General features: G+C 36.8%; 1 protein-coding gene across 1 annotated transcript in view; it reads right to left on the reverse strand.

Moving 5' to 3' along the window:
- Positions 1-20,204, reverse strand: part of ANKRD26 (ankyrin repeat domain 26) — a 127,795-nt gene extending 107,591 nt beyond the window's left edge. Inside the window, exons 1-7 of the mRNA XM_090267369.1 lie at positions 19,878-20,204; positions 15,802-15,916; positions 15,475-15,648; positions 10,367-10,464; positions 6,520-6,593; positions 3,183-3,233; positions 2,023-2,056 (exon numbers count right to left, since the gene is read on the reverse strand). Of these exons, the coding sequence (XP_090123495.1) occupies positions 2,023-2,056; positions 3,183-3,233; positions 6,520-6,593; positions 10,367-10,464; positions 15,475-15,648; positions 15,802-15,916; positions 19,878-20,101 (770 nt within the window). The 5' untranslated portion in view covers positions 20,102-20,204. The remainder of the gene's footprint in view (positions 1-2,022; positions 2,057-3,182; positions 3,234-6,519; positions 6,594-10,366; positions 10,465-15,474; positions 15,649-15,801; positions 15,917-19,877) is intronic.
- Positions 20,205-20,472: the final 268 nt, after the last annotated feature.

Genomic DNA, 20,472 nt, shown 5'->3' on the forward strand with positions numbered 1-20,472 from the left:
ACTATGTCCGTCAAAGGACTAATCTAGGTTCTTTAGGAAGGAACTTACTAAGGTGACAACATTTCTTCATTTTACCCTAGAACAGTACAGGGAGTTTCTTGAAATGTTTAAAAGTTAAATGTCCAAATGTCAAAGAACAAATGTGTATGACATTAGCCTTCCCACTCCCAGATTACCCTTCTGCAGCCTCCAAGACCATCTCCAAGCTTTAAATCTTCAGCCTACAGAGGCACACACTCTTGAAACAAGAATGGGTTCAAATAACCAAGAGTAAGAGCTCTCTACTTCCCTGCTCCTGGAAAACAAGTCTGCCATCCATACCTAACATAGGCATGTTATCAACTACCCACCTCCATTACTGATTTAACAGCCAGTCCTACCCATTTCCTACCCTATTCCTACATGGGAAGGCTATCAGCTAATTGAGAAAAGGGGCAGAGGTGAGGAGACACCTGCCTTGGGCCACAGATCTATATAGTTCAGCAATCTCCAGTCCCCTATGACTCAAGGGGATCAAAGCCCCACTCTGTAAGTAGGGGTTCAGATAGATGATACCATAGTCCCGTTTGCAATAAGGAGAATCTTTCTAAATTATTCTAATACTTTTCAATAGAAACTTTGAATTTTTCTAGTTTTCCAAATTAAGCAAACAGACAAAAGAACAGGAACATCTTCAGGACTCTCTTGAACCCTTTATTTTAATCTGCCTTTCTAGAAAACTCCCAACATCCTGTGGCCTTCCTTCTTGTAACTTATCTTTAACTTGTCATAAACCCCTCTACTCTGATCTCTTGCCCCTATCTGATCTCTCCCATCTCTTTTCTAAAACCCTTATTCCTATCCCAACCCAGTGTTTTTCCTCCTGATTTCCCTGCTAATTCTATTCTGTCTTCTTTCACTGCATTCATTAAACCCAATCCTACAGGCTTAGAAATCTAAATTTACATCTCACTTCCACCACTTACGATATCCAAGTAAGTCACTCTAATTTCTTTGAGTTTCCAATTCTCCATGTGAGCAACCAGTTGGCCAGAATGTTAAACACAGGTTGAAGTACTAGTGGGTGTTCTGATTATTTAATTGCTAAGATTCCTTAAAGTCCTACAATTCTATGTGCTCTTCATTCTATCTATAGAAAAATGGACAACACGTAACAGGCGAAAGTGGAAAAAACTAACACAATGAGAGAAACTCCAAAAAAGGCAGAGAAGAAAGTTAAAAATCTAAAATGTCATGAAAGAAAAAAGGACTCTATGAAAAAGAAAAAAACTACAACTAGGCCAAGTTACTGGCCTGAAGAGAAAACCAGACTGGGAAGTCAGTGAGTAGAGAAATCATTTAGAAATATCTTTTAAATAGATGCTGAATTTAATTAACATAACATGGTTTATACACAGATATTTTTCACTTACAAAGAATAATTCATATCAAGAAGAACAGATACTATTATACTTAAAAACACTTGCCTGATTAGGTTTTCCTTAGGTCAAATCTATGGTTCTGTGGCCATAGCTAACTATGATGTGCCCTAAAGTCTTTGTTGTGAAAAACAAGGTACTAGTTACCACTGCAATTGTCGAGTATATTAAGAGAAATGCTTGGGTTTCTTAGGAAAACTCTAAATCATAGTTAACACACAACTAGATCTGACATTCTGGGGTGATCTGATTTGTATCTATATCTTGATGCCAGGGCCACACAGAAACTTGGCAGTGTATGTTGAAGGACAACAGAAGGGATTTGGGAGCCAGGCAGAATGACACTCCAACCATGGGTCAGCCACTTGTTAACTATGGAATCATGGGTCAACTCATCAACCTCCCTGAACCACAGCTGCCTAATTAATGAAAAGTAGGCTATTAGGGCATAGCTACTTTGCAAAGGTATTGCGGTGACTATATAACACATGTTAATTTCATAGTATAGTGTCCAGCCCAGGGCAGAACACTCAAGAAATGTTAGTTTCTTTTCTCTGCATTCCCTTAGTTAACATACGGTTTTTAAAAATCCATAAAATCCTACCTGTTGAAAGGGTCTTCTTCAGACTTCTCACTCACTGTTAAAAAAAAAAGTAAAATACATTTTAAATCAACAGTGGAAAAATACAGAACTTTAAAAGTACCAGACTGATGCTTTGTTAGAAAGTAGTCTTTTGGGACCTATGATTATACTACAATGAATATGAATGATACTATTAGTAGGCAATTAATACATTAAAAATATCTACTTCTCCTCCTTTATATATATCAAATGCAGGAGAAAAAAAAAGGAGATCATAATCTGATATCTACAAGTGAACTGCTATTTACAATGATCATAATTCTAACCAAATCCTATCAAACTGACAGAAAATATTATCAGTAGAATCAGTATCATAAACTAACAATGTCAAACTTGAAATGAATAATTTTTCCAGACTCCTACCCTTAGTTAGAAGAGAGTATACTTATTTTGCTGTAATACAATACAATTTCTCAGCTCTGTCCACTCTATCACAAGGGAGCCTGGCTACAGGCAGTACACTTTGCGCATGGCAAAACATAGGAAACAGACACTTTCTGGCCCTATTTCCCATCGCAGGATAAGTATGACAGACTTTGTGGTTCCAGTTTTATCAAGTATAGCTCGTTGAGACAGTCTCCTTACATGGCTAGAATCTATCTGGACCCACCTCAGAGAGAAGGATGGTCCAAATAGTTAGGGCTATGCAGTAGTGCGTGATGTAATTTTTCTCAACCCTCCCCAGTATGTGACAAATGCCTATAGAAATCATGCTTTCTCAGCTTGTAAGGCATATTTCATCAGATCCTATGCTGATGAACAACAACAGCAGCAGCAACAACCCATAAAGGACAAAAAAACATCTTGGATAACTACATTTAATTACCTTGGAAATTTTAATTTTTTAAACATTCAAAAACTTACTGTATGATTCCAACTATATGACATTCAGTAAAAAGATCTGTGGTTTCCAGGAGTTAAGGTGGAGGGTGTGATAAATAAGCAGAGCATGAAGGATTTTTAGGGCAGTCAAACAATTCTATAGGATACTATAATAGTGGGTACATGTCATCAGACATTGTCAAAGCCCATAGAATGTACAACGCAAAGAGTGAAACTTAATGTAAACTATGAACTTTGGGTGATAATGATAAGTCATTATTTGGCCTGATGTGTTATACCTGTCCTTGAATTTGTTTGTGTTGATACTTGTTTTCGAAATTCCAGTAGATCTATATCCACGTGAATAAAGACATAAAAGGAATAAATGAAACAATGATGTCAGAAAATATGTGAAACCAGTAACAATCCTATTATAATCAGAATAAGAAATAAAGACTTCTAATGACTGACAATACATTCTATAGTATGAAACTTCCTATAAAGAAAATAAAAACACCACTGTTAATTTTCTCCAACTAAGCAGTGCTTAATTTTTTATAATAACTGTGAATCAATCACTTGTGATAGCTATAGTTATCATATGTAGTATGGTTACCGGACCCTGGTTCTTCTCACCTATGCAGTAAAGAATTATAGATCAGTGAGCCTAGAAGTGTGCATTCAAAGTTTATCAGTGAATGGGAAAGCCAAAGCAAGGGTGGCAAAAACAAGGGTGGCCAAAGGCGGGTGACTAAAGTTGGTGCCAGCTTCCCCCAGGGAGATGTGACTACCCAAATGTAGGTATGAGTGGGAGTCTGTTAGTCCCAAACCTTATCTCGCTGCAGACTTTATTTGTTCATTTTGCATACGTGACAGAAGGCAGGCAGTTAACTGAATTCTTGTATGGGCTTTTTCTTTTGACACCATAGACCCCTCCCCTCCCCACTTCCAGGTCTTGGGATGACTACCTGTCTCAAGGTTTTTCTTTTCCCAGCTACTGGAGATGATACGCACAGACTTCCAAGGGCTCCCCCTGCACTATCATAGTTTACTTGTGTAGTCTGGAATGCCTGGCAGCCTCATCAGACCAGGTCACGACTACTGGTCAACGGGTGAGACATGTCTCCCTCTGCTTCTTGCCTGCTCTATTAAGTTCTTTGTTAGACTGCAATGGTGAGAGTCCTGCCTTTACTTCCCCCCTGCTACTCATTCTATTTGTTCCCAATTTTTTCTTAATTTCTTAATATACTAAAAATATAGCTCACTATTAAAGGCATTTGTTGACAGGACAAGGCAAAAAGTCAAAAATAATTGTCTACAAAATGTACATAAGTTATCCATGGATATTCCATCTCAACACGTATGGAAAAAGAAAACTGGTCTTCTCTGTTGACCTGCTGCTCTTCCCTGTTCATCTGATAAAGTCCTAGTCTGCATGTCCAATTAAAATACTAGTGCACAACCTGCAAACCTATGAATCATCTTAAGATTTCTCTCTCCCTGCTAACTTCTTAAATTCAGTCATCATTAAATCATATTAACTAGACCTCTTCTGTCTCTGCTTTACTTTGCCACTGCTTCTGCCCTAGTCAATCATGGGCTCTTAAGAGATGGCTTTCAAAGGGAAAAAAACACTACCAACTATTATTGCTATTTCTTAAATGAATAAGATTTTTTAAGGAAAATAAATAAAAAACACGTAGGCCTAGAAACAGAGCACATTTTAAGTGGAATAAATGAAGCTTCCTGGCTTTTTTATTTCAACATGGATAGGTGAAAATTTCATAAAGAACTGATGGTAGCTGAAAAAACATTCTACCCACTTTCTAAAAACCCTAATTCCCCATTATGCACTTAAAGTGTATGGGACATATTATGCATTAATAGAAAAGAATAAATAACGATAATTATAAATTCCTAGTGGGCTCTGGTCCCTAGTAAGCACTGAATAAAGTATAGTAAGTAATACAAATGACAATAACAACATCCTCTTGAAGGGCAGGGACTGTGTTTTTAAAATATTTGTATTTTGCAACATCAGAGTAACACTTAGCACCTAAGGCACTTGAGAGTTAAATGGCACACCATTAAGCAGACAAATGAATAAATGAACTTTGAAAATTTCTTTGAAAAGTACGTTTAAAAAAACCACAGAAATAAACCAAGGACAGCTCTATCATATTATGAATGCCTTAAATATCAAAACTCTATTTCATCTTTGTGTTTCTTATAACTCGCAAAACAACCTACACAAGTCCTTTGATAAAGGTCTACTAAGTCAAAGGTGTCCTCATACAGCTCAGGCTGCGCGATGCACTAGGTGTCACATCCAGCTAGCACACCAGCGATTTTTGTTACTGTGAAACATTTTTATACTTTTATTAAAAATGTGTTGACTTTGGGCTATTGAATATTTACTTTGATTATCTTTTGACCAATGGCAACAGAGTATCTTGTTCTAAAGAAATTACAGTATCATGACAATTATCCAACAAACAGAAGGAAACAGCTTGTTCTAATTAAGTCAAAATATCTCATTCTGTTTTGACCTATGAGAAAGGAAGTTGATAACAGTGAGACCCTGTTCGTATAACAACATATAGAATAACTTACGCTTCTCAACAAGGCATTGCTTTTCTGACTTATCTATCGGTAGATATCTTTAAAAAACAATCTCATTGGGAATGCTGCACACTGGCTAAGTTTTGTAGTTCTTACCGCTTGCCATTTGTTTATGGCACTAGGAAGGTATTGTTGAGTTCCCAGTTTTAGTTACTTTTTTTAGTCAGACAAATCAGGACATAATAACAAGTATTTACTTCCTAAATATAATCCATTTGTTGTAAAAACTAAAGAAAAGAACCATTTTTATAACAAGTACAATTTGTTATTATGTGATTATAGAGGATCAGAGAAGGAAAACTCTGACTCCAAAAAACCTCCGCTGCCTTGCGGCATACCTCTTCAGGGGAAAGGCTAAGGGAGTAAACCCCGACAGAAAATCCGGAGCCGGAGTCCCTAAGGCGGTTTGACGTTGTGGTCAACACCGGCAACTCCTGCGGCGCACCTGAACCCAAGCTGTATCGACTCCGTCTTTCCCTTGGACCCTTCAGCTGCGAAGAGAGGGGGGGTCTGCTGCATGGGCAACAGCAGACCCTCCATATCACCCGGCCCAGGCTCTGTAGCTTCAGCATCATCGCATGGGAGGAGACAGATACTATGTCACTCCCGAGTCGGACTGCACAGCCATTCTCGGCGGTGCAGATGGACTCTTAAGAAGCTACACCATCGTCTCTCGAGACGGACGGCTGCCGACGACGACGACGATTATAGAGGAAACATACAACATCCTAACTTTAAAATCTTTTTTCGTTTTTACATAAAGATATGAAATTTTAGGGGTCATGACTAAAGAAATGAACTTTTTTTCAGAAAATACTGTCCCAGATTTTAAATTAACTACAATAAACTTTTTAAGCAGTACTGAATACTATTCTATTAAGAAAGAAATTATGAAAGAAAAACTGTACGTGAGATTTACACATTTTTTTTCACTGCTCTTTCTTATCAAAACTTCTTTACTCTTACTTACCAATGGCAGGACTGCCAAAAGTAATTCACTATTAGATGTCTTACCAAGACTTTTGCTACTTTCGGAACACGTTTTAGATCTCCTTTCTTCTGTATTTCCACAAGTTAGTTGATGATTGCTGTGCATAAAATTGGTGATAAATAATATTACTACCTTAATACTGACATCAAAAATATTTTTCAAATATATTAAATTCTTAGAGTATTTCAGATAATATCTTGAGCTAATATCAAGACTTCATACCATACATTTCAAATTTGTAAATTCTACAAACTTTTTATTAAGGAAAATAAAAACATGAAACAGTCATGACTTGATGGCAATACACTTCTGTAAATTAATTAGAGTTAGCTTGACATAATGGCAAGTGTCTTAAACTCAGAAGTCCTAGGTCTGTAGCCAATAGCTATTTGTTCTAAAACAGTACTTCTCTTTGGCTTGAAATCCTCCTCTGCAATATAAGAATCTTACTGCCTTATTCTACAAGGTTGTTAGGATGATTGACTAAATGAGATAATACACCAAGAAGAGATGCTTAGGGAAACAGCATAGTAAAAGTAAAATCTGTTCATGAACTTTATTTGTTGAACCTACTATGAAATCGCAAATCAACCCCAAAGTGGGTTTTTCATAGTTTCTAACATTTAACTGTTGCAGTTTCCAGAAAATAGAATTAAGTTAGTTATTAGCTGCTCCTTCTTTGTGGCTTGTAATTAATGGCATCTCAGCTATTATATAACTTGCAATGAAATTTATTTAGAAATATATTACTTCATTAAGTCAGATAACATAATATTCCCCTCTTATTGTAGCTAATCATACAAATGGCAGAAAATTAATAGAAGTCAGGACCCGGCCTGGACTACTAGCATCCTTCTCCACCTGCTCAGACTCTGAACCAGCAGATCTTTATGAGAACGATGCTTAATCTCCCTGTTTATTCCCAATAGACTTGGAAGATAAAATCCTACTTGTCAATCATGGATACTGATGAGTCAGGGATAGGGCTTTAGCAATTCTAATACCCAATAACCTATTTTGACTTAAGAGCTTTCTGTTTACTGACTTCCATGTGAGGCATAATTAAAATATTTTGATACATGAGGTAAATTCAAGCAATTGGGAGAGTTTCATTGTTACGGAAAACAGATCACTTGAGGGGTCAACCTTAACTATAGAATCTCAGGCAAGTTGATGCCTATTATTCTAGGAAAGGTGATATGGCACCTTCCTTGACTTAAACAAAGATGCTCTACAGGACAGAAAGTGGCCTTGGGTTAGAAATCTGATAATGAAAAAGAAAGGAAAGTCTGATCTTTTCCTGCAACATTATTTGAACCTCTCTGACAGCTTAGAATGCTTCCAACAAATACCTGCTAACAGAAAAAAGCAAATAAGATGCTCAAAGGATAACTAGTGCACAAAGGTCTGGACTAAGTTGTGAGCTCTCCATAGGTTTTCAAATGTGTATGGAAGACTGTGGCTGTCTAAAGCTAGGAGGTTCAGCTGCCAGAACAAGGTACGAGTAATTAGAATAAGGGCTGAACATACAAGCATATGTATGTAAACTAAAAAAAAAAAAAAAGAAAAAGCTGTAACTTTCAAGTCCAAGTGTGGATCAACATGAAGACTTGGGAATCTGGATCAGCAAGGGTAACCTAGGAGCATAGATCTATCATGACTGTAGGACCAGTTTCAATAGCAAGTCTGCAGCAATAGAATCAATGGAAACAACAAAATGATTAGTGTCTTTGTTTTACTTCTCCCTCTGACCTGTAAAGGATAATTGGCTCCCTTGGACTTAGGGAACCCTTTAGGTTGTTGAAAAATTCAAAGATGAGATTATAGGAGTTTGCCCCCAGAAAATACAGAATCTTTGGCTAAACCTAAGATTTCAAGGTCCCAAATAACTAGTTAGAAAAATCAGAGATGTGACATTATTTTTACCCCATGCATAGGGTTCTATATAGAATGAAATGGGTAATATTAGGATCCAAAACAATAAAGATCTTAAAAGTTTTGAGATAAAGAATCTGGCCCATTGCTGCTTCTTACTAGTCTAGTCTTTTGCTTGGTTTCTGGCTGCTGGCACAGACTAATCCAGTGCCATTCCCAGACTGCCTGAACCAAACTATGAAATCTTACCTTTTACATAAGAAGTAATGGTTAAATTATTTTAAACCTACGTTTAGCGATAACTAGCATTTTAATGTAAACACTTACAAATGAAGACCACTAACAAAAGCATATTCTTCTGTAGTCCATCCATAGTTACCTTGAGAAAAGAAATCAGTGCCATGCTGAAGAAAAAGCCTGACTATATTTGTGGACTCATCATTTACTGCAAGCATGAGGGCTGTTCTATTATAACACAGAGGTAAACTTCACCCTTGGGAACTTCAATTAAGTCATTTAAACATCTAATTTGATATATGTTATCAAGTCAATACCCTGTTTATCTGTGTAGAATTGATCATTCACATGCTTAAGTATTTATCTTTGTAAATTACTTCCAAGGCTAAAATAAAGGGACAAAAAGAAAGCCTCTTGTCCCACTTGGGTATTACACAGTAGAATTTGCTAATTTAAAATCCTCAGATGGATAAGAAAGTATGCTGAGGTCACTAATCTGAAGTAGGTGAAGATTTAAAAGAATTTCCTGTTTCATCCTTAGTCTGTTATATTGTACTTCAAAGTCAGCTAGAAGTCAGGTAAGTAAGAGCTTTTTGGCAGGCTTAAAACAATAATATCAATAATAATTATGATGTTAATAGTCATAGTGTTATTTTTTGTATGTTTTATTGATTATGCTGTTACAGCTGTCCGAATTTCTTTTCCCTTCGCTCCCCTTTACCTAGCAACCGCCCTCCCTCCATCAGTCCCCCCGACTTAATCCATGTCCTTGGGTTGTGCATAAAGCTCTTCTCAACATCCTCCTGTACCATTCTGCATCCTCCTACTACGCTTCTTAATTTCTGCACCATTTCCCTCCCTCTTTCCCCTCTCACCTGACTTCCCTCGACATGCTCCCCATACCTAGTCATAGTGTTACTGATGCTGACAAGCATGAGGTAGGCACAGTTAAATGCTAGATAATCTTACACACAACCAGCCTTGAAGGATACATTAGGATTCTCTTTTTCATATCAGGAACATATCTGGGGATGATAAGTAATGTTGCCAAGGTCACGCAGCTGGCAAGAAGGAAAGCTAGACATTAAACCCAGTCTCAAGTGACCTGAAAGCTTATCTCTTTCCTTTATCACCCGCCTATGACTCATCTTCATTAAAGGAAAAGTTTATTCAATTAAAGTTATCTTCCTTCCTTCTACCATACCAATTAGAAATAAAAACATCAAAATATACTAGAAATGAAAAAGGATGAATACATAGTATCTAGCAGCAGTAATTCATAGCCACTTAGGGATAATCTAATAACACCAGTATTCATCAGAGAGAGAAATGTAAAGCAGGGTCATCCAAAAGACAAAATCAATTCCTACTTAATTTTAATATACATCTTTTAAGGAAAACTATATGCAAAGTAAAGGTAAAAAAAAAAACTATTAAGGGAGACTAAATCCAATATTGTATCATAATATTAAACTAACAGAATCCATACAATATAAAACTAATAAAACCAAGAGGAAACCCCTCTAGCTAAGATCATATAACCAAAAAATGACGTCACTCAATATTATAAATGAATATGAAACCATGTTATACTCTCCTTCCAGTTGCCTACCCAGAATAATTGTTTTTCTACCTAGTTGATTATGTTTGGTATTTTTCACTATATAATTATAAATTAATCTTATTATTATTAATTTAATCTTTCTGACTTGAATGATTGTTCCACTCAAAAACAATAAAGAAAATGAACAACTGTACCTTTCCAACTGATGGACTTTTGCACCTCTGTTTACTAAAAATTCCACCATTTTCTCTCTGTGTTCACGCTTAGCAAGTGAAAGTGGTGTGAGGCCCTCCTGTAAAGCAGCAAAAACAATTTATAATTTATGAAATAACATATATCCAACTAAATTTTAAAACTTATAAAAGATCCTCTGAACTTAAACACATAATACAGAAAGTAAATAAAAGTAGCCCCTTCCACCCTGACCAGTGTGACTCAGTTGATTTGATTCCCGGACAGAGAACATGCCTAGGTTGCGGTGGTCCCTGGTCAGGGCAGTATGAGAGGTAACAGACTGATGTTTCTCACATAGATGTTTCTCTCCCTCTCTCTCTCTCTCTAAAAACAAATACATAAAGTATTTTAAAAAGAAAAAAAAGCAGCCCCTTCCTTTTCACCCCTGTGCTGTCACCGGCTGCTGCTTCTCTTTAAAATGCCCACCTCTCCCTCTTCAGTAGATTAACTGCAACATCACTCTCCAGAACTCACTTCAAACACGTACAGTACTGGTTTTCAAGAGTCTGTGTTCCTATCACAGTACCTATCGTGGGATACTGGCGTTATTTCATTGCTCCCCATCTAAAACAAGAGCTTCATGAGGGCTGAAGCTATTTTTTGATCTCTGTATTTCCAAACTATAAAACATAGTAGTAAATGCTTTCAATACTTTTACTGAATTAATAACCTAAATAATTAACTCTAGTGTTTCTTAAATTGTATTTCAAAGAATATGTACCCTACTTTGCCAGAATTGTAGCACTATGTCCCAGCAGAAAAAAGATCCCGAAGGATCACCTATGTTTAAAAAATATTACAAAACTGTGCATTGTATGCTCAGTACTAAAAAAATATTTAACTTTGCTTAATCCCAATTTGTCAATAGTTTTCTGTGGCAAACATTAACATTTGTAAATTACAGAGTTGCATGGATACAGTTTTGAGAGCTTTGCAACAGAGGTGAAGGTTTTCTCCAGGTTATACACAGTTGCTTGACTCTCTTCTACTAAAGCTATCAGGATCCCAGATGTCAACGTCAGTCACTCCTGCTTCAAAATGGTTTCTAAAAAAATGGGACTCTAAATTAAGAGACAGGTCAAACAGTGTAAGCAACTCACAATAAGCTGGTTATCACAAGACCTTATTGCCTCTAACCAAGGACATCGGAGAGCAAATGGTATACCTCTCCTCCCTAACCAGAGAATACATAGCCAAAATCACCCTGGTCTGGAAAATAGAGAACAGAGACCCAATTAATGCTAATTGTGCCAGCTAAACCCAAGCACAGATGAAGTCAGGAGTACAAATAACAAAAACCTCATTAGAAGCCAGTCAGACCTAAGGTAACAGTAAAATAGTATAGCAGACCAAAGAATAATCCCAAACCCCTCTATATGCTCATTTTGACGCCATCAGGATATTAAAAATGCACCCAGAAAGCTGTTGAATAGTTTACTGAAACCCTCCCCTAAGATTCTTGCCAGCATGGGAAAAAATAAAAAAGAGAGAGAGAGAAAAAGCCCTCAGGACAAAGACTCACTGCGGGCTTGCACTGGAGCACACCCATGCCCCGTCCAGGCCATGAATTTTTTACTTCTTTCTAAACTCTAAGGGTGTCCATGAGACGTACAGCCAGGGGAGCAGCGGGCAGCAGCAGCTAACCCTCAGCTAACCCGGCTTATCCCCTGATCCTTTCTCCAAGGCTCTCTTTTTCTTTGACTCTCCAGTGAGCTAACAGCTGCCCCACCTGGGCTCACTTCCTCCCTACAATGTTTCCAGGGAACCAAAGCAGAGCACTGCCTAGGCTCTCTCCTGTTGCCACTTCTACCATAAGCCCTTCCTTTGTTTCACGGTCCCCAGCTATAATAAATGTACTCTCAAAATCACTTAGACTGCTGTTGCAAAATCCTTCCTACATGAAGTCAAGAACCACACACTACAAGCTGGCCTGATGCAGACCAGCTCTAGGCTGGTCCCTGTGCAGTAACAAGAATATGATTATTTATAGGACCTATAAAGGAAAAGTTTTTTAAAACAACAACATAAATTCTAACGTGAAAAATTCAATCCCATTCTTGAAAGATTACTATAAAATATATATAAATGGATGCAGATGGTCTTGAAAATATTGATGTCTTTAATAAAATATAATACAGGAATTTTAAACTCAAGTGCTTATAGAGGTAAAGTAGGTAATGCAAGTAAGAAAATAATCTAGGTAGGGATGGCAGCAAACTAGAGAACACATGTCTCATATGAAAGGGTCAGATTCTCCACAACATAGCAAACAGCAGTATGGGCTTATGGGGTGCCATATTTGATTTGTTAAGAGAAGCTTGAAATCCAGATTTCCACATGAGTCTCCTAAATTTAAATGTTGACTCAATTTATGGAAGCAAAATAAACATTCAGGGCCCACATTTAGGCTAGAGCCCACTTGTGTTTTTATTTGCTATGTTTTTAAATGGTTGTGTATAAAGCAAATATTTATATTTAAACCCATTTCTTTCATTAGCATCATATGTCTTACCAATATTTAGGGCTATGTATGTAATAAAAATAATTATTTAGACTAATAATACCCACTACAAAAATTCACCAATACTTATTAAAACTATAATTAATTTGTATTTAATTCTCTGAAATTGTTAATCAAATAGATAATTAGTTGATAGAACTGCTGAAACTAAATTACTGAAACAATTCTCATCGTCATTGTTATTAAATTCATGGTTTTTGATGTTTTAATGTTTAAAGCTGCCATCCTGATTATGCCAGGGTTCTATGAATTTAACACATAATGAAACAGTTCATCACACTATTTCAACTAAAAAGAAGCCTCAAGACTTAATATTATTGCAGGAAAATCCTGCTTGTGGTAAACATTTGCTGATCTAAGGATCTGAACAAGAACAAATGATGCAAAATTCTTAAAGGGTCCGATTCTACTAATTAACAGATGACCCATAAGCAAATATCTAAAGACTGGATGGTTGAAAGGAAAAAGGTGTTCTTTAAGTCAGTAGGTATTGCCAATAATGTTCCCAGTAACTTCTTAAGCGAAGAGGTGGCAACACTTGAAAGTCAGGCCAATATTGCTGAAAAGGAGAGAGTTTAAGGAAGTTTCACCTATCAAATTCCAAGTCTTTTAGAGATTGCTTAAGTTTGTGCGATCTGTGAATTTACACATTACACTTACCCATTCAGTAGTTCTTAACCAAGTGTTATATCAGAATCTCAAGGAAATATTTCTAAATACACACGTCCAGGATTATTAGATTTACTCAGGCAAAATCTTTAAGGAAGAGCCTAGAATTGAAAACTTTTTAAAGTCCATCAGGTGACTGTGGTTCACCAGCACACTTCAAGTTGAGAACTAGTAAAGTACACAGTCACTTTAGTCTCGTCTCTCACCTGCCTGGCCAAACCCCTCTGTCACTTGAGGACTGGGCCAACTAAAAGTGTAAGAGATATAAATAACTTATCAAAACAGCATTTAATTTCCCGGGTAGGGGTCAAAAGGGACTATTAAACTCAAAATGCAACTCGATTTCATTATTTATAAACTCCTTACTTCCCATCAAGACCTTCTGGATTTGAGAACAGAGTTCAGACTCTTATCTAAGTGACTGTTTCTGCCAGAATAGAGTAATAGCTCAGTTAATCACCTGTCCTTTCCTCTTGGTCCCCACTTAATGATCACTGTTCAATGCCAGTCTGGTGGTCTCAGAGCCTCCTAATATTGATCTTGAGGCAAGTTTATAACTCACTGATGCACCCTCCCAAACTAAAAATCACTGTCCCTGAAAAATGAAGAGCGCTTTATCCAAACACATAAACTGCAAGGAGAGGAAAAACAAAAAATAAATCCCAAAAAACCCAAAAAAACCCTTTTCTGGTTATTTCCTCTCAATCAACATATTTCCAAATTGGCCTCGGTATTTCTAATTGCTCTTTCTCTTTCGTTTTCCTTTTTCCCTCTTAGGCTTTGGCCAATGATAAATCACTTTTATATAAATCACTTCTTTATCATATAAAAACTTGTCAATAGCAGCATTTAGTATAAAATGTTTTGTTTTGTTTGAGTTTTAAGATAATGCCTATTTCCATGGGATATTTTGCTTTCCTCTGTTGTTTTACATTAATTAGGGAAAAACTCGGCTGAAAAATATTTTTTAGAAGTTTTACCTCTAATAAATTGTTTTCATAAATATATATCAGTAGGGCATAAAAGAGAGCTATATCCTCTACTGCTTCTTCAAAAGTATCATTATGTAAAGAGAAATCTTATACAATTAAGTTATTTCAAGATATTTTTATTCAGAGAATGCTTCAGCTTCCAAATATGTAAAATCAACCCCACCTGTGTCCGCCGAGGCTGTTCCTGTCAGGGTTGCAGTGGTGAGAGGTAATGTGTGTCCAGGAGTAAAACTGGGTGGACTGCTTTGCCATCACGTGCGCCCTGTGTACAGCTACAACCCCACTGGGGATCCACCCGAGGCTGAGCAGGAGGTCCACTCTCACGTGGAAAATCCCAAGAGGTGTGTGGCTGGCAGAGTGGCTATGAGCACAAGTGGATGCCTTTGGTAATGTCAAGACATGGCCTGACTCTCTTGCCGCAGCCTTCTAAACTCTGGTGTTCTGGAATGTTCAGGGCCTGTGGACTTCTGCTTCCCTTCTCACTTGCACTCACCCAGCTCCCCCTGCTGGGTACTAGGTCTCTTCCACCCACCCATCCCCAGCAGCCCCGGTTTCCTAAGCCCCTGCCTGCACAGGAGCCAGCCCCACCTTCACTTCACTCCCTGCAGGCCTTCAGTCCTAGGCGGGCTCTCAGCCTATCACCCAGTCCCGGGCACTAACAGGAACTTTTTCCTTCTGGGCTGAAGGGTAGCTGGAGACAGTGCTTTGCCCTTTCCATGGACACCTCATTTCTCCAGCCCTCCCTGACCTGGCTTTGGAGTTGTTCCCATGGTGACAGGGCCTGATATATTATATTCAGAATATGCATGTGAGAAAAAAAATGCTGGGGGCTAAAATAAAAACATGTATTTCAAATATTTTGTAAATAAAGTCAGTTGATCTATACCTTGTTTCTTGCTTCAATATCTGCATTATGTGAAAGCAGCTCTGCTACTATCTCTGTATTGTGACCCAGGGCAGCGTAGTGGAGCGCAGTGTTGCCTTCGATGTCCATTATATTTGGGTCAGCACCACGTTCTAACAGAATAGTCGCACATTCCTCCTCCTGGCATTGTACAGCCTGTCAGTAGTATGCCGAGAAATAGATCATAAATGCTAGGAAGTCAAAGTAAACATTTCAACAATAACTTACAGCTAAATGAGATAAATTCATTTTTATTCTAAGTAATTAAATGAAACAAATCTCATGCTGACATAGTTGGCTACTCCATACCGTAATCAGAGCTGTCCTTTCATCAATGTCACCGAAGTTCATCTCGCATTTTCTGTCTATTAGGAGAGTGACCACTCGCGCATGGCCATTGGCACAGGCCAAATGTAGAGCAGTTCTGTGCAAGTGAGAGACATTTTTAGGAACCTAGAATGCACTATCTCAAAACATAAAATTATTCACGCAATTGCAAACATTAAAAGTTATCCCCCCCCAAAAGAAATGTAAACAGGGATGTACAACAACAAAATGACTTAATAATCCTTCATTACAATGATAAATATCTACATTTAGAACTTTATAGTTAGTTTAAAAATAACAATATGAAGATAATAATAAAGTTATATACACTCATTGAGTTCATAATATCTACCAGCTTCTATGTTAAATGATTAATTAAGCATTTATTATTATATGTAAACTATTAATAAATTTTTTAAAAAGTTATCCCTATGCCTTCAAAACAAATATTTAGTTTTTTCCTGAAGACAGTACAATATGTATTAGTTTTTGTTACACACCACATTAATGAAGGAGCAGCTTAATGGAATAGAGAGACCATGACCTGGGAATTCAGCTCAGCTTGGGTCTGATCCAATTTTAACCCTGTCACTTATTAGCTATCACTTAGCCTTTCTGTACCTCAATTTCCTCATCAACAAAATGGGGTTAAAAATACTAGTTATCTCATAGAACACTGTTTGCTTAAATGAAAAGTTATGCTGTGTTTACTACAGTACCTAGCACAAAAAAAAATCTCAGTAATTGTTAGATTATATTATTATTATTACTATTACTATAACTTCACAAAGATATTCAACTAAGAAAATGGTAATATGATACCTAGTTTGCAGATGTGTTTTAAGAATGAGAAGATATACTGTATTTCAATGATTCTAAGATGTTATTTTCTCACACTTTAACATCTCACACTTTGATATTGGAATGCAATTTATAATTCAGAATGTCTTACAACTATAACTGGCAGCATTAAAAAAAATTCCTTCATACAATATTAGGCATCATACCATCCATGGTGCCTTATATTAAGTGAAGTAATGGTAAACATAACAGATCTTTTGCAGTTCTAGTCATATGGTTGGTATGTAAATCAGTTTTAGTTCATAAAAGCATTATGGGGAAAGACAAAACAAGAAAACAATTTTTTTAAAAGTTTAAGAAACTTTAAGCCAAAGGGAACTATGGATTCAAGTGAATAGGATGGCTCATTTTATTTAATATTTAGACTTATAGACTGTATGGAAATTAGATATTTCCAATGATCATTATTAGTATTTAATAATATTACACATTTCAAAAGGGGAGGTAAAGGTTATCTTTTACAATTTCCTACCTTCAGAAATACTTTTGTTTGAAAGGAGGGAGAAAAAGCTTTAGCTATAGTCCTGATACTTCAATTTTAAATTTCTTACTTTGCTAATACTGAGCAACATGAAGTTTTTAAGAGGAAAAGAGTCTGAGGATAGACTGAAAGGGCCCTGAGTGGAATACACGTGCTACAAAGGTATTCAGGTTATATTTCATGAATAAGTAAGTTGAAAGAATGGGTAAATATGTTTGAGAGTTCAATATTCTTAAAGAAAATGTTTATAAAGTAAAGCAATCCTTCTGCAATATAATAATCACTTATATTTGCTAGCTTTGATTTTTTATTTTCATAAGAACACAAAAATGATTATAATCATTTACATATTATTCATAATAAAACTATATAAAATAAAAACCATATGCATATAATTAAATATATGCATAAACTCTACAGGCACAGATAAAAAGATTTCCTTTACTTTTTTTTTAAATTAATCTATTTGTTTGTTTATTTTTAGAGAGAGGGGAAAGGAGAAAGAGGGGGAGAGAAACATCACTGTGTGGTTGCCTCTTACTCGCGCTCTCAACTGGGGGCCTGACATGCAACCAACCTTGTCATGTGCCCTGACTGGGAATCGAACCAGCGACACTTGGCTCGCAGGCCGATGCTCAATCCATTGAGCCTCAGCAGCCAGGGCTTCCTTTACTTTTTTTTTTTTTTTTTTTAATTTTTTTATTTTGGTTTTTCAATTACAGTTGTCCCCTTTTCCCCCAATTTCTCTCCCCCACCCAACCCACCCCCTTCCTTTACTTTTGAAGATGGTAAAAGTTATCAAAATATATGACTCCTCAAAAAACATTAAAAAAATATAAAGTGAGAAATTATTTTTATCCGTTCAAGATACATAGTCCTGCTCTTCACCAAGATTATTTCATTCAGAATAAAATTTTACTAAAATTTCTATACATGTTCATTGTAGAAATCAGATTTCTTAAAAAGGAAGAGAAATTTTACTTTATAATACAAATGCTCAGAAATAAATTTTATCACATTTTGCACATTTTTTGGTTACATAAGAGCATAGTCTGTGTGTATATATAATCAAACTGATTTTTGTCTCCCTTTCTCATCTACCAAAGTACATCTTTTCATGTCAGCATACCTCTATTATCTAGTCCACCTTTAATGGTCACATATTATTCCATCCTACAGATGCACTGCAATTTTTAAACAAAATCCATTTATATGAGTTTTTAATACACTGTTACTTTAAGCAGTGCTGAGAAAAACAAATTGCATGTAATATATCTAATTATTTTATGGAAATATTTTAGTATAAGTAGGATAGGTAAAAAACAATATATATTTAAATGTGGTACTTATAAACATATTGCCTATTTGAAAAGTCAGAAGTGACTTAAACTTTAAGTAGCAGTATAAGGACTATTGCTGGTCACCTTCACAAACTTTGTGGATGGAAAACGGTATTTCACTACTTTTCAACATAAATTCCTTTTCTTTTTTCCCCCCTATGTCCATTGGTCACTTGTAGATATGCTAAAAATACTTTGTCCAGTTTCAAATTAGAGTTCTCTTTCTTGTTGATTTCAAAATCTCCTATGTAAAACAAAGATATATGTTTTCTCTGATATGCATGTTGTAAATATTTTGCAAGTACATTTTCTTTTATTTTATTAATATTAATTTCTGAGTTTTAATTTTTTTATATTGCTCAATAGACCACCAGAAGTCTTGCAAAATTTTGAAGTCTTTATCAACTTAAAAAAAATATAAATATGTTCTGTCTTCTTCTGATAATTTTTGCATTTTGTATATTTGAAAATTTTAGTCTACATCCCATCTGGAACTTATTTTTTGAGATTAAAATTTAGCTAGTTTTCTCCAAATAATTTAAGTTATTTCTCCATTTATGAATGATTCATCTTTTTATGTAAACATAAAATGTTAACAGTACCAAGTTCTAAAGACTTAAATCTATTTGGATGTTTGGGCATTTCTATTCTGTTCCAATCCCTTCTTTGTCTTTTCAGCTATTAGTAAGTAAATAATTTGTGGAAATTGATAGCACATGTTGATATCTAGAAGGGCAAATCTTCACTACTGTATACAGTAATTTTCTTAATTTCATCACAACAACAGACAGCATGTGTAACTCAAAATTTTTATTTAATTTATGTAAAATTGGTAATTATCGGAAGAGCACACATTTAAAAAAAACGATTCTCCCTATTTAAGACCACAGCCATCTTCCAATTTCAAAACTCCCTTCTGAGGTCCTTCAACAAAGAACATATATACACCGCTGTACACTGATATAAAACGGATATTGGATTTTATCCGAAGAATTTTTGGCCCAGAAGTTGACCTATTGTGGAAATTATTTCTCTTATTATGCACTTTTCTATAGTATACCGCATTACAGTATAAAAATGTGAACATCAAATAAAAAACGCTGCATATACTTCAAGTGTTCTGTGAGAGGAATTATGAATGGGTCTTTTAAGTTTGGGTTTTTGCTGCTCCTAAAGTCGGCCTGAGTGCAAGACCCCACCTAAGGTCTCCACCACCGAGGTGCTACGGAGCCGCGGGAGGGAAGACAGCCCAGCGCCCTCGGCGACAGGAGGGCTGAGCTCCACCTGGCTGAGCCCCGGCAGGTGAGCGCTTCTCCCAGGTCCACACCACCTCCTCCCGGTCCACCCCTGGCTGTGGGCCTCGCGGTCCCTATTACCTGTGCATATTGTCTCTGTCATTCACGCCACTGATCCGGAGCAACAGAATCTGCTTCACTTTTGTTACGCTGCCCACAATGGCGGCTTTGTGGATCTTTCCCATATCTTCGTCCCGGTGGTGCCTACGTTGGGAATGCCTTCCTCTCACGCAGCTCCCCGGGGTGTCCGACTTGACAATGGGCGAAACGCCCTTCCTACTCCCGAAACCAAACATCTTCTTCATCTTGGATAACCTAAGGGCTTTAGAACAGCCTCATTTTCCCCTCCGCTTTTCACCATCTGGTGAGCCACATTACCGCTCCAGACGAGCCAACGTCTTCACGGAACAACACTCCGGCAGGGTAGTACAGCTCAAAACCTTTCAGCTCAGAATAATCGTAACCAAGCAACTACCCCACCCCCGGCCCCCGCAAACACAACTGCGCGTGCGCGCCTCAGGGATTACGTCCCAGACAGTGCGCACGGAAGCCTGCAGTCAGAGATACCCAGAGCGCATGTGCCAGGTCCAGACGTTTTAAAATCTCAGCGTTGCTTGTGGGTAGTGTGGGTTCCCTTTCAATGTCAGCGGAAGTTTGGCAGTGTTTTGAGAAAGCT

The sequence above is a fragment of the Furipterus horrens genome, unplaced genomic scaffold (assembly GCF_987537825.1).
Source record: "Furipterus horrens unplaced genomic scaffold, mFurHor1.1.pri manual_scaffold_2, whole genome shotgun sequence".
In the NCBI taxonomy this organism is placed as follows: domain Eukaryota; kingdom Metazoa; phylum Chordata; class Mammalia; order Chiroptera; family Furipteridae; genus Furipterus; species Furipterus horrens.